Source organism: Passer domesticus, chromosome 8 (assembly GCF_036417665.1).
Source record: "Passer domesticus isolate bPasDom1 chromosome 8, bPasDom1.hap1, whole genome shotgun sequence".
Lineage (NCBI taxonomy): Eukaryota > Metazoa > Chordata > Aves > Passeriformes > Passeridae > Passer > Passer domesticus.
In genome coordinates, this window is record NC_087481.1 from 36,897,646 (window position 1) to 36,914,631 (window position 16,986).

Genomic DNA, 16,986 nt, shown 5'->3' on the forward strand with positions numbered 1-16,986 from the left:
ATTTGATTAATTTGTTTTCAGACCTCAGAACAATCATCACTAGATACAAAAAAGCTCCTGATAAATTAAGGATGTTGCAATTCCAAATTATAAAGAGCAAAACTATTTTACTTATCCTCAGTCCTGAAAACAGCTTGATTTGAGGTGAGGAGGGGAAGAACAAGCAGAGAATGAAGGGAGAAAAATTTTTTGCTGGATTTTTTAAAGATAACACATCCATTGTATTTCAGAAGCTAAAATACTTCAGTGCACAATTTCTCAAATTAGTTAAAAAACAATCAAACAGAAAGCTTGCAACTAGACAGAACCAGACTCTGTGAGCAATACCTCACTATTAACATCTGAGACCCCATGCAGCTGACTTTCTTGATCCCACAGCCTGTATCACACCCACATGCACACCACATACACATTCCCCCCTTCCCTTAGGAATGTATACTCACACTGGATTTCTTCCTGCCAAAGACACCTGCATCCTTCTTCTGTTAAAGTTTAACAAAACAAAGCCACCTTTTACTGGTTCCACTCAGGAAATGCCAAGTTCTAAAGTTACAGAGACCTCAGAATGTGACAGGTCTCACAGAAAAAAAAAATAATCCCTAAAAGTAGTTGCCTACTGATGGGGGGGGGGGGAAATTTTAACCACAAGAAACATCTCTGTACAACTTTGGTTGCAAACACAACAAAATTATGAAAAGCTAGGGCTCTGGAATAAGAGTTTTGAAAGACATCTCATTTGAAAGACATCAGGCTAGCACACACCAGTAGATTTTGGTTCAAAAAACCAAGTACTGCAAAGAGATTATGCATATTTCCTTGTTTTCCGTGCCAGAAATACAGTATCAAATTAAAAAAATCAAACATTATTTCACACAGGCCACAAAAAGCAGTGTCCTTTTTATAAAAGTAGAAAGTCCTCAGACATCCTTTATATTCTTTCCATGAGCACTGCTCAATAAACATTGCAACCTTGAGGCTTTTAAATGCAGTAGTGATGATATCATCATTTTAAAGGCACTTTAACAAAACATTAGGAGAAAAAAATTATTTTCTCAAAATAACAGCAACCAAGTTGATTAAAAGTGGTTTATTCTAAAAGTATTCACAATATCTACACTTACAGGCCTCTTTATGTAAGAGTAGCAAATATACAGAATTCTGAAGTAACAAAAAAGCCCCTTGAACTAATGTGGCACAATAAACATTTCATTTAAGCTGCAAGAGATACATGCCAGAAAAGGACAATTTTTACATTATAGTGAGTAAGAATAAATACTAAATAATAAATATTTGGAAGAATATAGTATTTCCACCTATTGTACTTAAAAGCTCAAAAGTGTTTTCAATTCCATGCATAGAGTTGCTCTGAAAGCCACACTGAATATATTGCCTTTGTTTGTTTAGGTTATGCACAAATAAATATTGGGATGACAGTTAAAGACACATCCTTGAAGTAGTCTACCCAATAAATTTGGAAAGAGAAAGAGGAGGAGGAATAAAAAAAAAAAAACAGCTGTATAAGATTCTCTTTGTTGCTTGCTTGTTAAGGAATCCTTCTGGCACAACTGAGGGGATTATGAATTCACATGTGAATTTATCCCCTATTAAACTTTTAGTGAAAGGGTCAGTTAGCAGGAATGATAAAGCTCAAGCACACCAGTCACATGCTGGCAGAGCATCTGCGCCTGGCTCTACTCAGGCATGTCCCTGGTTTATAGCTTTAACATAGAGAGGAAGCCACGGGGGCGGGCAGAAAACTGTCCACTTGTGAAAAGATTGGAATAGCACAAAGTACAGTTCTCACGAGACAAAGGCAGTGTGATTTCATCACTTCAGGTTATGCTTTTTCACCTTTTGTTTTTTGGGGGTTTTTTTAAGCACCAAGGAGGACAGAGCAGGTTAACATCTCCCATCTCACCGGCAAGGGTTCTCATCATCTCTTAGCACTTAGGTAGCACCTCAGCCACTCAGATCTTCCTATTTTCCACTCCAACTCCTTTCACTGGGTTACCTCAGCTTCCAAAGAGCATTCCTGGTCCCACACATATCACTGCTGTACAGATGGTAGTTAAAAATATACAGCAACTCTGCCCATGATATAGCCTGGTCAAAATTTACAGTTATGCATCACCTCAATATAATATACTTGCTTTTTAAAATTTATACTTCTATTGCTATTATGCAACGTAAGAGAGAGGACAATTCTGTTTGTACCTTCCTGTGGTTGTGTTATTTCTACAAGAGGTTTGGTTCAAGCTTTCGGGGTGAAGTAAAAGGAAAAGTACAAAGGCCAGCAAGAATACACCAGCTACAGTCATGATGCAAGACTCACCTTTATTATGACAAGAGGTTCTGTGGAGCCAGCCTGTGCATTCTCACCAGTCACCACATCCACTGTGCAGGTGTCCTGTCACCTAAATTGTCTTCTTCAAAACTCTTGGGGACTGAGCATTCTCTAGAGTCAAATGAATCTGACCTTCCCCTAATACTCCCCAGCTGCAACCCACACACAGTGTTTGAGCACACACCTTGGCCTCTAAGCTGTTCCAGGGCCCCTGTGACAGGCCTGCAGGCTGGCTGAGCCCAGCACAGGGAGGGATGTGCCTGCCAGTGCAGCTCTGTCCTCAGGACCATGTTGGGAAACATCTGCCCCCTTCCCCAGTGTGTGACCCAAAGAACCCAGCAGCACGCTCCTCACTCCCCTGCACCTGCAGGACCTAATGGGTGCAGTATTTCCTGTTGAGACCTTCTGAAGTCTTGTTGTTTCAGGAGCCAGCGGTAATAAGGCAGACAAATTACTTGGCAATCCATTTTAGAAGTATTATTACTGAATTCTTCTGCATTAAGCGATAGCAGAGTTGAGACAGCCACAATACACAGAGTATCACCAGACAATATCAGAAAGCTTCAACCCATAGAGTAACACCTTACCTCATCAGAAGGCTTCGGGCATCTGCCCACACAGAGTAGCATCACGTCACTCCAGAAGGCTGCAAGCACTGCCCTTATTCTTCAGCCCAGCCTTTTATCCCCTCACGTTGATGCACGGCACCTGTGTGCCCTCGGCTCCCTTTGGTGGTTGGTCAGTGCCCCTGGGCACCCCATGGCTCGTTAGCTCCAATGTGATTCACCTGTCCTGCACAGCTGTGGCCCATTGGGATGAGGCTCTGCCCAGCCCCACCCCAATTACCACAAACTGTGTGCCCACAAAGTGACACAAATAAAAAGATAAAAAAAATCCTGACCTTCAGGAAATTTTTACCAGGCTTGGAAGGAAGTACATTGTAAAAGAGCCCTCTAGATATGTTGTATAGAAAAGTGAAACTATACAAAAATTCTGATATAATACTTCATTTACCATTAATGTGAAACTATTTTTCACAGTTATTCTCAAAAGCTAGATAGTGAAACTGGATCACACGTATTGAAACTGCTTTGGGGTAAAAGAGAACAACTAGTTTGGATTAAACATGCTTTCTGCTCACTTCCCAGTCAAAGTAACCCAACTGCATACAGTTATACACTTGCTTTTTCTGCCCATTGTGATTTGATCAAAAATATCCCTCAAAAAGGCTTCTTTATGCTACTTGGTCACTTTCAGTCCACAGCACAATTTACATAGCATCTATTTCTATTTTCTGCAAGGATGAATAGCCCAGCACTTCTGCCAAATATTTGTCTATGTAAGTTCAGACTTCACTTTTGCACCATTTTTAGCCATCATTCCAATGGCTTCCACCATTAATGGAAAGAAAAAATGAACTTAGTTACAACAAATGGGGTATTAATTTATTTATTTAACTTTTTTTCATATTAAACACAAAGCTTTTCTCGTGTTTGACAGAACAGGCTTACTTAGTCATATTTTTCTCAACTCTTGTTTTTAATCTTTTCCAAATGGCCGATTTTACTGTGCTGTTGATGCATACGCAATTCCATGCGATGCAATTGCATTCCATGCCTTAATATATGAAAAGAACCGAAGATCAGAACATTTAGCACCTGCAAAACAATCTTCAATTACCGTCTTTAGCCGGATAATAAACTAAGTAAATGACAGCCATGTGCCATGCTAATAAACTAACACCAGAGGACTGAAAATTGTGACAACAACTTTTAAAAAGAAGTGGTTATTTAGCATAGTTTTAGGTTCTGGAAGGTGGGACTCTTTTATATAATTTTAAAGGACAGCGTGCAATCTGTAAGGCAATGAAGTTTTTGTAGCCACTAATCATCCGATGACAATATTTTTATATCATAATGAGGATACAGCTAAAAAGTGCCTTCATCATTCTAGGAACTGCTCAACTGCTGGGTTTTTTCACCCACACAAAAAGAAAGTGAATAGCCATTGAAATAATTTAAGTATCTTCTTTTATAAAATATAAATAAATAAAGCAAGCTTTCTATTATACAGTTTGGAGAATTTTTGTTGTCAGAATTTGTCTTTTTTTAATATTTAGAAAGAAGACTACAATGAAGAAAAGCAGGTGGGTTTGCCATCAAAAGCATTCATTGCTCTGACACACAAACACCTGTCAGTGGAAAAAGTCTTCAACTTCTTCACTTCTCTTTACTATGAAGAAATGCCTATGAAGCTTTCAGACTATTTTCTTCCGGTGTTTTGAAGTACCTTTCAGTTCACATGAAGGCTAACAATTGCAAAGAAGCAGAAGAGAAGGCAAAATGGAAAGACTGAGGAGCAGTGAAAGCCATCCCTGCTTATAGCTATTCTTTTGTTGAACATTCATATGGCACACCCATTTCAAGTACAGCCAAAATGATATACAAAAAAAAAAAATCAGGCAAAAGCTTAATTCCTAATGTAAATTTCTTCCCCCGCAAAAATTTTCCTTTGGAGTGAGATTTACACATTAACACCACAAATAATAAAATATTTAATGAGCAACACTAATTGAACACTATTTATATAAAATTAAAATTTACACGCAGGGTTTTTTGCAATTATATAGCAATCCCTAATTACCTTATTCAGTGTGTAAGTGCAAAATAAGTACAGCAGACTAAGTCAGTTTTATAGCTAACACTACTACCAAAACAAGAACCAACATTTTTAGAAAGTGTATGACAAATGTTACAGATTATTTTGAAATCACTGTTGCACATGGCCACATAAATGCAATTAAGCTTGCTAATATTGTAAGAAAAAAATCCCAAAATATCTGTCTTTCACTGACATAAATTAAAATCTTTACAAATTTCACATTTTAAAAAAAGAAGAAAACTCGCAGAAGCATCAAGCCAGCAATCTTGTAACAGCAAAGCCTACTTCTTGTGAATTAGTAAACCCTCACTCACACCTGATAAAGTAGTTCTTCCTCCAGCTCTCCTTGCTTAGCTGCCCCTATCAATCCAGGAATACCTTTTCTCTGAAACAATTACACTTGAGGAGTTTTGAACTTCTGGTGCAGACTAATCCATTTAACTACAGAAGCACCTTTCAAGCTTCCATTTGACACAAGTCCATCGTTCATCATTTGCTGGTGCATATGCTTTTTGCTGACAGAGCTCCATTACTAGAAAAAGCTCAGTAAGTAAAGCTGATTTGAAACAACTATATATTATAGATAGCCTGCATGAGACACGCTGATTTTGAGTCTAGAAAATCACCACATAAAAAAGGAAGGGGGGAGGGGTGGCTGAAAAGAACTATTTAATTATTAATATACTTTCACTTCTTACCAACTGCTGCAATGTGATTTATTAGCGTTAATTTGCAATTTACTTGGGCATGGGAAGAGAAATTTAACTCTATATAGCAAAGTACATAACATGCTTTGGAATTCTCGGACCAGAAACATTTTTGCCTTTGATTAACGCCGCACCAATGCTATCACAGATCCCTACCAACTGTAGCATGTTGTAAGATCATCAAGCTGGAAATCAATATGCTGAACCATAAATTCTGCAGCACAAGCAAGAACATATTTGATTCTATTTTTTCACCAGTGACATAATTTAGGTAACATTAACAAGGCATTTCTGTAGTGTATGTGGCAATAGTGATTTACCAACATGCATTAAGGTTCAGCATCTGGTGTGGTTTAGTATTTTAGCCTCTATTTTACAGATGCAAGTATAGGGCAAGGAGGGTGTAAGTAATGTACTCAACATCCACATTTTCTTATTCATCATTTTGGATAATATACCTTATGGCTACTGGGGGCGAGTATAAGACTGTTTCGCCAGTTTGGTTGAGTGCTCACTCAAACATCAGATTTTTTTTTTGAGAGAGTGTCAAACTATAAAAAAATAATAAAAAATACAGGGAATATGGTAATGAGAGCTGGTAGCAAAGTAAATGTGAGTCAATGAAGTACAAGTAGCCTTCACAAAGTTCCTTTAAGGCTCCATGAAAAAAAGCACTTCCATAAAACCAAAGAGGTACATGCTCAGCCTGAATGCCAAGTAATATCCCTGCTTTTCCAAGAGCCTTGCTTTAAAAAGGGATAGAGTCACCTCCCCTAACATTCACAGATGTTGGGCCCATCTTTTGGGGAAAGAGTGAGACAGAAAAGAAAGACAAAAGAAGCAGCTGAAATAATAACAGATTTTAGGATCTATCTTTAAGGTATAGCCAGATAAGGCCTTTTCCCACAACCAATATTCCTCTCTCTTCACTGACTGGAATGAAAAAATAAGTTAAAAATGGGAACAGAGATGGCAGAGTTTGTTGTATCCTTGAGCAGGCATTAACTCCTATGCCTCAGTTTGAGGGAATGGGACTTGTTAGGCCTAATTACATTACAAATGTATGTACATAATAGAGAAAGATTTTCTTTTCAGTTTGTAAGCATAGTACAAAGAGCAACACGTGGAAGTAACAGTCAGAAAACATCACTGGGATAAAGATCAGTATCTTGATACTCCATGACTTCTCAGACATTTGACTTTTTCCACCAGATTTGTTTGTGACACCAGTTACTTTAATCAATAGGAAGTATTCAATCTGCTTATGATGAGCTCCTTATGTAGACATTGTGAACACTTCTCCCAGAAGACTCCACATGAAGCCAAGACTGGTGTCCTCTTTGCCCTCTTCAGCCTAGATGTTCAAGAAGCTACCTCAGACTGCTTCGCCTGTCATACAAGCAGCACAAACATGCCTGAGGCATTTCAGTTTGCAAAAAAACAGGACCAATTTCTCTGACTTTACAGTATGCTTGATACACCACAATAGCAAAGCTGGAACATTCTTGAATACCTTAAGGAAGTTCACATTTATGCACACAAAAACAATCTCCAAATTCAGGACAAGAAATTTGTCTCATTACCTCCCTACCTCCCATACTGGAACTCCTGGTAACCATACTCAATTTCAGAGTATTAAGTTCAAAATAAAATTAGAGTCCTGTTCCACACATTTTTTCCCTGTTATCACCTAAGGAAATGAAGCGACAAGGAAAGTGCAATGTGCACTTTACTGACGCACTTTTTAATAGCTAATGTGATAACCTAACTTAACTAAAACAACCTAATTATCTTCAATTGTAAGGAAATACAATCCTCTTCTCTTCTCTTTCCGCTACCAAACCACAAAAACAATCTCTCTATTTAAAAGAAAAAAGCTGGTATGCTAACACGTGGGAAATGGTATTTACTGATTAACAGGTATCTCATTTAGAATGATTCAAATTTTTTATTTGTATATTTTAATGAGAGGTAGAAAGCATATAAGCTGCAGATGGAAAAAAAACCCAGGAGTGGACAGCAACAAAAAACTGAACAGAGCTCAGATGATCAGATTAAAACAGGGACAGACACTAACATTTCTGAGGCCAGAAGGGAAAACACCCCAGCTTCAACAGGGACAAAACCAGTGTCTGCCACAGCCACAGCTACTGCCCAATTATCTCTCCCTTCTCCTGTTTGAGCATCACTTTCAGACTAGTATAGGAAAAGTAGGTTAACGTGATCTGAGGAACCTTAAGAACAGTTTTAAATGCTTTATTTTAGTGAATACAAATCTTTATAAATCTTTATTTTAGTGACTATGACATGTATACAAGACAATAGCTGCTACCAAAGTTCATTCTATTTCCACAGATACAGTAAATACTGAAGCGTTTAACACCTGTTTTGATCCTCAATATAATTTTCATATTTTTTTCATAGATCTACAACACAAGCACTTAAAATCTGACCTTCAGTGTTGGAAATCAAGTTGTAAAGTTGCATAATTATATTAGTTTCTAAAGAGTCTATCTTACTTAAATAGTTTATAAAATATAATGGTTCCATCAAGGGTGTATTTGTACTTATCAGGAAATATAATGAGGAAAAACAATACAGAAAGTCAACCCAGACAAGTTTTAGAAAATACCATAGCACTTTAATAAAAGAAATATTGTTTCTTCACTACTACTTCTGTGCTCTTAGAACTTTGAATGAGCTACACATCCTATAGCATCTGTTCAACTCTCTACTACCCACACTCTCTTAAAAAAATAAACTCTACAGCAAGCTTCCAACTACATACATAATTATTTTCCTTCAGAAAAATGTGATTATCTGTAAAATATGTAAGAACTATACAATACTTCAGAAAATACGCCTATTTCCAAAGAATAAAAGTAAGTTTTCAAAACATTTTTGTGTGCACATTTGATGTCATGTTTTGCTAAGGAAACAATTCTCACTGAACAATCCTTCAAGTTGCACAAGAAATGTTTGCCTCACACATCTTTGCCAAAATCAAACTCTGAAGTTCTAAAATGCAAAATATTGATCCTTTGTTAAAGCAAACAAGCTTTAGAAACTCCAGGAGACAATCTAGAGATGATCCATCCTGCATTTCCCCTCTTATATCTACAAAAATGGGGGAGTGAAATACAACACGCTTGCATCTGAGAAGGACTGAACCTAAACCTACAGCATGTTGATTACAGAGCCATCAAAATCCTTGCTTAAACCAAGGCTCCTTCAGTTTCCATGCACTTTAGGTTAATTTAAAAAATTAAATTATTACAGGCCCCATTTTGCTACAAACTGAGAACGTGCACATTCCTCAGCAGATTACTCACAAGCATGGTCAGGAGTAATGCATATAAACTGGCTAATGGCAATGTTACTCATTTTTTATTTACTACACAAATAGAGCAGACTAAAAATGAACATAAGGTCCTGCAGGGCAAACTCTGTGTTCTGTAGACATAAAAACATTGCTCATTAAGAAAAAAAAATCAGATGCAGTGGCTACATTAGAGAACAGTTAAGCGTATAAAGAATGGAAACATACATCAAAAAACAACAATTTGTATTTTCTAGGAAAAATCAACAGTGATGCTAATGTTATGAGTCTCCTATTTTTCATTTAGTAGGTCTCAACACTAAATTATTAACAATGGACCACTCTACATCAGTCAAAAAGACTGAACACAAGACCTTTTGCCTGAGGTTAGACTCTGAGACACTCCAATCAGCACATTTAAACTCTTAAATATGATGTTGCCTTCAGTATTTTTTCTATCTAGCTTCAAGAGCAATTTATGAGCTTATGAGAGACAGATGCCCAGAGAGAAAAAATTGACCTGTCTTTTTCACAGGACGTGCAAACTTCAAGAACCTTGAACCTTTCTAATCCATCAATAAAATACTTGTCTTCAGTTGCCAGATGGGTATTTGTAAAATAAAAATAAAAGCCACACACAATATTGAGACTAGCAGCTCAACAATGAGCCAGAATTCCACCAGAACACCGCATGTGCATATACCTGCATGTGCACACTCACAAGCAACAGAGGGAGAACAAATGTAACAGAAACAGCATCAGCATTACAATGAAACCTCTCCAATGGAGAGTTTACCCAGGTTGTTACAATAAAAAAGTAGCACAGGTAGGATGAGCAATTAAAAATAATTTCACAAAATATTTAAAAAAAAAATAATGTTTGCTTCAAAGAAGAGATCAGAGACTACAATGCAAAAGATTCTCATCAAAGTCAACTTTTTGTGATGGCTGCTTACATGCTAATTTAAATGCTTTTCTTGAGAATTATATTGTTCATTATGAAGATACAGTCTCTAGCTTAACTCTGTCAGAACAGCTAGAAATGTGGAATACAGAGTTAAAGCTTTACTTTCTAAATAGTAACAATGGTAGAATATATTTGCATATTTCAAAAGGTCACAGCCTACTTTTATTACAAACGGTACATATTGATAAATCCCAGCTCCAGTCAGAGTTCAGCAAAGCGTGTTTGACTGGCTTCTACATACTTTATGTCTCCATACCCAAGAACTGAATACTGCATCTACAAAGTAACAGTGATCCACCAAGCTTCAACATTTCTAAGGTAGGAGAAAGCAATCCCTAAAGTAGAAATGAAATATGTTCTCTGAGCATCAGAGTGCTCTATCTGATGAAGATGTTTTCAGGACTGAAGGGAAATTTATATGCTTAAATTACCACAACTGCAATAGAATTATCATATTTTTTATTCTTTAACACTAGACTGTTGACAAAATATCAAATGGTTTTTCAGGGAGTTGCTCTCTTTTCCTCTCACGTAGTTTCCCCTATAGCAGGTAACTCAAGAACATGCCAACCCCAAATATGCACTTCATGCTGGCAAATCACAAGGAGGAATACACCCTGACTGCTTGCAGTTACAACACTTAAGAAACAAATATAAGTGGAGAAGACAAGATCACACTGAGTTACACCTTTGTAGTGTAAACAGCAAAATCATAAGTTCCAAAATATTCACAGAGGTGTAGCATCATAAATATATGCTTATAAAAAGACTGTCACAGTTTAGCATATGAAGATCATTACACCTTTTTCAGTTTAATACAAGTTACATTCACAGGCAAAGGTAATTTAAAAGCTTACAATCTAACCTTTGCCAGACTGGAAGGCTGAGTTGATTCAAATGAGCATTGTTTGTTGATTGTTGCTAACTAAGATTTTAACCTTGTTTGAAAATCTTTTGGTCTAAGAGAAAGGTAGAAGATATTTCTTTAAAATGATGTGAGCTCCCATCTGAACCAACATCAATTTGGCAAGGAAGATGAGCTGGCACATCAGAACACTCCATTAATTCATGAAGACCAGTAGCTCCTCTGTAAAAATATGCAAGGCCCTAATGCACTTTGACAAATGACAAAGGTTATTAAAGGACAGCTTGTGGGAGTATAATTGCTTTGTGACTTGATCACTATTAACAGAAAGAACATTGGTAGAGAGTTAACAAGATGAAACATGAGTACAGGAACCCACCAAGATCTTGACTCAGCAAAGCACATGAGGACATTAATTCCACTCCTGTATTACAAAACAATTAAGAACATGGTTAAGTGCATGCTATATGACTGTCACTTAACTGGAAAAAAAACAGCCATCTTTTCAGAGGCCATGAGAGTCTACATCACAGTATACATAGATATATAATACATAGACTATGTATTAGTACTGTTATGCTAGTATATGTTTTCTATAGATAATGAAACAATCCTTACCAACTTTGCTGTAGTTTTTATACAGGTTATATTGAATAACTTACAAGATAACAAAGTGTTCAAGGACTCCGTCTCCAAAGCTCTGCCCCAAACATTCAGGGTTTCCCTCCACCACCCCAAAAAACCCAACATTTTCTGCATGCATCAGTTTCTCCATGTTTCTCAAAAATACTTACCAAAGCTGAGGTGTAAATCAATTTATATTACAAGAGTTTAATGGTTTCAAAATAGAAGAAGGAGGAATACAGGAGAGAAAGCTGACAAGGTTAAAAGGAAACTGGGGAAAGGTTGAGGCCTAACACATATTAAATAAAAATCAATCACGACGTTTCAAGAATTACAAAGATATAGCATACCACTGCTCCAAGTGAGGGGAAATGAGGGATAGGACTCCAAATCACACAGCAGCACTTGCTTTGTACAGAAATAAGATACATTAAGTCTTAGCTCCCTGCAAAGCACTGACTCACGGCAAAGGTAGGGCAAGAGATTCCATGCATTGCACTGAACAAGCTCAGAATTCACCATGAGCCAGAGGCCCCTGCCTTACTCAGGGGCAAACCCAGTGAGGCTCCAGATTCTGCTTGTGTGGGGACAGCACCACCTTCCTTCTTATGTCCTTGCAGTGGCAAAACACTTCATACAAACTCATGGGAAGCATCTTGCCCAGCACAACACAGAACTACCAAGTTTCAAACTCTTCTGAAAACACTGTGTGCCACTGCAAACCTTGGCCCTCCTCCATACAACAGCATTAGCTGAAAAGAAAAATGCACACATGGCATATAGAAGAGTATATAAAAGGGTATATAAGAGAAAAAATGTTTAAATACTTACTTTATATCAAAGGTCCAACCTACACAACAGGGAAACAATATTTAAAAAAAAACAAAGGATTGGCCATTTGGAACAGTCATCACAGTCAGCTTTGTACCATTGGCACAACGATTGTACCATTGGTTTGAGGGTTTTTTAGCATAGATGTGTTGTATAAGCAGCTATTTTTATGCTACTTTTCTTTTAGTAAAAAAGGATGCACTGGGTCCTCAGACACCAGGCAGAGTGCAGCTGGCTATTATCCACTATGGAAGGATCAAGCAGCATTTATTAAGTGCCAATTTAGACATCACCCCTATTGGTTCTGGGTATTTTGTACTCCCTTGGAGTTAAGAATTCCAACAAATTGAAAGAACTTAATTAAACAGTTGTAAAAGTCCATATTTTACTTAACTTCAAAGGAAAAGGTTTTACAAGGTTTACATCCCTCTCTCTGGAATCATTTGTATCCCCAGCAGCCAACAGATGGTCAGTGCCCCAGCACCCTCAGTGCCTCAGCCAAGATACTGGTTTTTGGACTGAGAATTTTGCTGAAGTGACAATCTAAGACTTACACTAAGTCATCACATCTTTCCAGCCACTCACGAAATTAACCTCACTTCCTTTTCAGCCTTATTGCCTAGAATTATCTGTAAAACTAGTGTAATCTACCTAACTTAGCCAGCTGGGTTTCTTTTTAACCGATTCAACGTTGGAATATTGTCTGTATTTTATTCACCTGCTTTCTTCTCTGCTGCTGGACGTAACACCATCTCAACAAATACTGTGACTGGTCCTACAGCATTAGATAGTCAAAGTTCAGTTTAACTAAGTCAGATGTCCACAAATTGAATACTGTTTGAAAATAACCCAACTTTTAAGTAGGCCCAACCCAACTTAGTAGATGCTGCTGCTACAGGTTCTCAGCAAAGGAAACTTACTATCTCTAAACAGAATTTGCAATTAAATGTTGTAGCAGTCACAAAATCAGTATCAACACTACTATAGCTGGGTATGGCCTCTAGTCTCACAGCAAAGATTATTCTTGCATTACATCAACCCACACGAAACAGTTATGCTTAAGGACTGAAGAAAATTTGTTCAACAACCATTTGTAGCTAGCACCAATATTAAGATCCCTAAAGACAGACAAAGTAGAAAAGGAAAAGTAGGGGTGGGGCAGTGGTGATAGAGGCAAGAAAAGTCTAAACCAATACTCCTTCAAGAACTATTCACTGATTCTTTATTTCCACACCATAAAAAACTGTCTTTCACGAAACAGATTTGCTTGGGTAATACATGATGTCAACATAAATCATATTTTCATCTTTTGTCAGTGCCAGCAGTTTTCTTGGACTTCTCTGAATGAGGGCAAGAAGAAAAAACATTTAAAACAATAATAATTTTTAAAAAAGAGTCAAAACTATCTTCCAGCTTTGACAGAAAAGAGTCTTTTTGTTCCAAAGATCTTTGTCTTCATGTAACCTAGCAGCACCCTCCTGTAGAAGTCATGCAATGAGAAAGCATCACAAAGGGTTATCAAAATGCAAAGTCAGTTATCAATATCAACTTCCTACTCTTTCCAAACATGAACTTCCTTTGTTGTCATCTTATTTCCTCTTCAGTGAAGTAAATTAATACTTGTTCACATTTAAAACACGAATTAATGCCACCTATGCCAGAACATTGAGACCATTCAATGGAAGGACAACATTGTGAAGGAAGTCATGAACTGAAAGTAAGCCACATGTTAACAACAAAGACAAGCATTCGGTCTCCTCTACTTTTGTCCCTTCTTTTTGGCTTTTATGAGATTGTGTACTGCTTTTTGCTTCTTCTTAGTCAACTAATTATTACTTGTCCACTAAATAAAAATTTGTTTTTATTCTGAGTACAATTCTCCACAATGATCTCTGATTATTACACAGCAATCGCTTTACAGGACTATGACTGTTGATTAAGCATTCATGAGAAACAACAAGAAAACAGAAAAAAAGCCCTTAACATAAGGATTAAATTTAATACACTTTAAGAATTTTATTTCTGATGGAGCTCATGAATTATAGTAAATAACACGGTATTTACCTTCCTCCTCTACAGATATGTAAAACACACCTCATTTGTATGCTTATGCAATTGATTAATTCTTGAGCCTCCTAGTTTAAAGTTCATGACCATAACATGCACTATTACTATTTTATTATATTTATTATTTTATTAGATCTATCAGTTTTAACATGGAGAGAATAACAATATGTTAGTTTTCCCTCCCTAGTTTTCAAGTATGACTCTTCTGACACAGCAAGCAGACAGCAGATGCACCATCTACAACAGATACATGTTAAAGAATAACACATATTTGTGAAGAACTTCCACACTGATGTATGAAAGCAATAACTGTCCCAATGACTTAAAGAAAAGGCAAAAGCACAGTTATGTGCTGTAAAAACATATGGTTGGTAGGCACCACATTATTAAGCAAGATAAGATACCTGGAAGCAGAAGAAACTTTTTTGCAGTCACACAGAGCAGAAGAATTTGTGGAAACAAAGTGGAAGCCAACACAACTGTCCATCACTGGGTCATCCAAGGTAGCAGTCAGGCAGCACGGGAATGATTTGAGAAGAACTGAGTACAGAGCAATCAGAAAGGTTAGTAAAGTAGAGCAGCACAGAAGTTCCCCATATTTGCAAACCAATACACCATCACAAAATCATATCAAAGCAAACAAGTGAAATACCCACCCTGCACACTTCCAGTAAACCAGAATTCTGGTAGGAGCAACAAAGCCTGTTAAAAATGACGACACAAGACAGAAACTATACATCAGGAGATCTCAAACTAATAAAGAAATATATAACAGAGCAAAAACACTTCTGCAAGCTATTAAAAACTTAAGACTGTTGTTAGTTTATTGTTGAAATTTATACGCTGAAATTTCTCAGGCCTTAGGTTTCACTTTTCAAACACCCAAGGAAAAATAAAAACAACATTAGGCTCACATTAAATGAATCCTCCACTAAGAAAAACATCTATATGAAAGGAAAAGAAATATAGATTACATATACAGGCTTAATGTAATAAAGTTACATAGGCATTTTTTGTGACCTGTGATGAGTTATGAGATTTAGGCTTAAACTGGACAAGCTTAAATCAGAATAGTAAACATTGCTCCTCTTAAAGGTAACTTTGATAACACCATGAAGCCACTAGGTAGATCCCATACAACTACTGAATGCATCCATGCATCTGCACCCATGCTTGGCTCAGAGAATTTTTAAGGAATCATAGACAATTCCTGCACCAAAACCAAAACAAAATCCAATGCATATAAGCATAAAAGGAAACTACTCCTGAAACTCACCATCTAAGATACTCCTAGAAATTCTGCAAGCAACAAATCATCAGTAAGGCTGTACATCCCTACATATTTCACCAGAAAACTGACATTCAACTTTACTGAAATTCCATCTTCAAGATCCGTTTCCTCTCCCAGTAGGAATGTTTCCAACACCCAATTTGAAAGCTTCTGCTATTGTGTCTTGTATTTCAGAGATAATATGCTCAGGGCTTTTTAATAAAAATTTCAGTTTAAAATAACTTTGAGATTATTAACAAGAACTCACTTAAAGGATGTTTGGAAGCATCAGGCAGGAAAAGAAGCTGCTAACCACCACTGAGAACACTACTGGAAAATATACTCTCAGAAATAAGAACTCAAAACAAAGCAAAATTAATATAAGCAGAGGGATCTTGCTTTCAAGGAGATTTTTTTCTTACAAAACTCCCCAGGTTTGTTTATGCAGCTATCAAGATGTGCACAATGAACTTAGTCAAACTGGCCTACACATATTTGGAGACTGATTTACTTTTTATATTAGTTGTATGCAGACGTGGACGTAACTTTAAAAGCTCACAATATTTTCACAAAAACAGGAAGACACAACCTGAAACCTGTGATGATTAGTACTGAGTACTATCAAACAAATTACTTCAACAGTTACTATTTCAATAGTTAGAAGGCAAGTTCAGAGTTGCAAACATCAGCACATAAATTTAATAAATATATATGAGGAAGATGGTTACGGAAAGAGTACAAGATCAGAAGACAGAAAACTGTTTTGCAGCACTCCAGTGAAGTATTGCAGTACTTGAAAAAATAAACTTTTGTTTTGATATAACCCCCCTCAATAGTCCTAAAATAATAGCACATAAAATGTTTGCAAAGTAAGCAAAGCAAAACTCAGTACTTTGGATTTAAACATCAATCTCTGCTAATGTAACAAAAAAGGTGTATAATCAGATTCCACCTGAAATCTCACCCAGATACAAAAGAATAGTGACTATCGGTAAGTTTTTGTTAAAACACCTTTAAGAACACCCAAGTGACCAAGGATTTTCAAAGCAAAATTCAAGTCAAACAATAGGAATAACACTTAAAATGCTGGTTACACACTGATTGTACAAGAGTGGGGGGAAAAGGGTGAATTACATATCTCAGAGCAGTGTTTCATTAAAGAAATTGCAGTCTCAGACCACTGTCTTCTTCTCTGCTGAAATATAATCTGAAGAAGAAAAAGAAACTCAAACAAGCACAACCAACATTTTTATAGGTCACATGGGATGCCTGCTGCCATGCACCAGATGTGAATAGGAAAAAGAAAGTGGTCAACATATGATATCAAAAAC

The 16,986-nt window shown here is 36.8% G+C and overlaps 1 protein-coding gene across 28 annotated transcripts in view; it reads right to left on the minus strand.

Annotated features, from left to right (window-relative positions):
- The window catches only part of LRMDA (leucine rich melanocyte differentiation associated), a 630,413-nt gene that overhangs the window by 568,522 nt on the left and 44,905 nt on the right, over positions 1–16,986 (minus strand). For 6 of the 28 annotated variants that reach the window (XM_064430383.1, XM_064430380.1, XM_064430385.1 and 3 more), the window contains 2 exons: positions 15,042–15,087; positions 14,790–14,925 (listed from right to left, as the gene is read on the minus strand). The exons of 17 other annotated variants lie outside the window; for them this stretch is intronic. In XM_064430383.1, coding sequence (XP_064286453.1) covers positions 14,790–14,872 — 83 coding nt within the window. In that variant the 5' untranslated portion in view covers positions 14,873–14,925; positions 15,042–15,087. Of the gene's footprint in view, positions 1–2,931; positions 3,067–14,789; positions 14,926–15,041; positions 15,088–16,986 lie in introns of those variants that run through there. 5 more of the 28 variants (XM_064430387.1, XM_064430381.1, XM_064430388.1 and 2 more) reach the window with 2 other exon arrangements.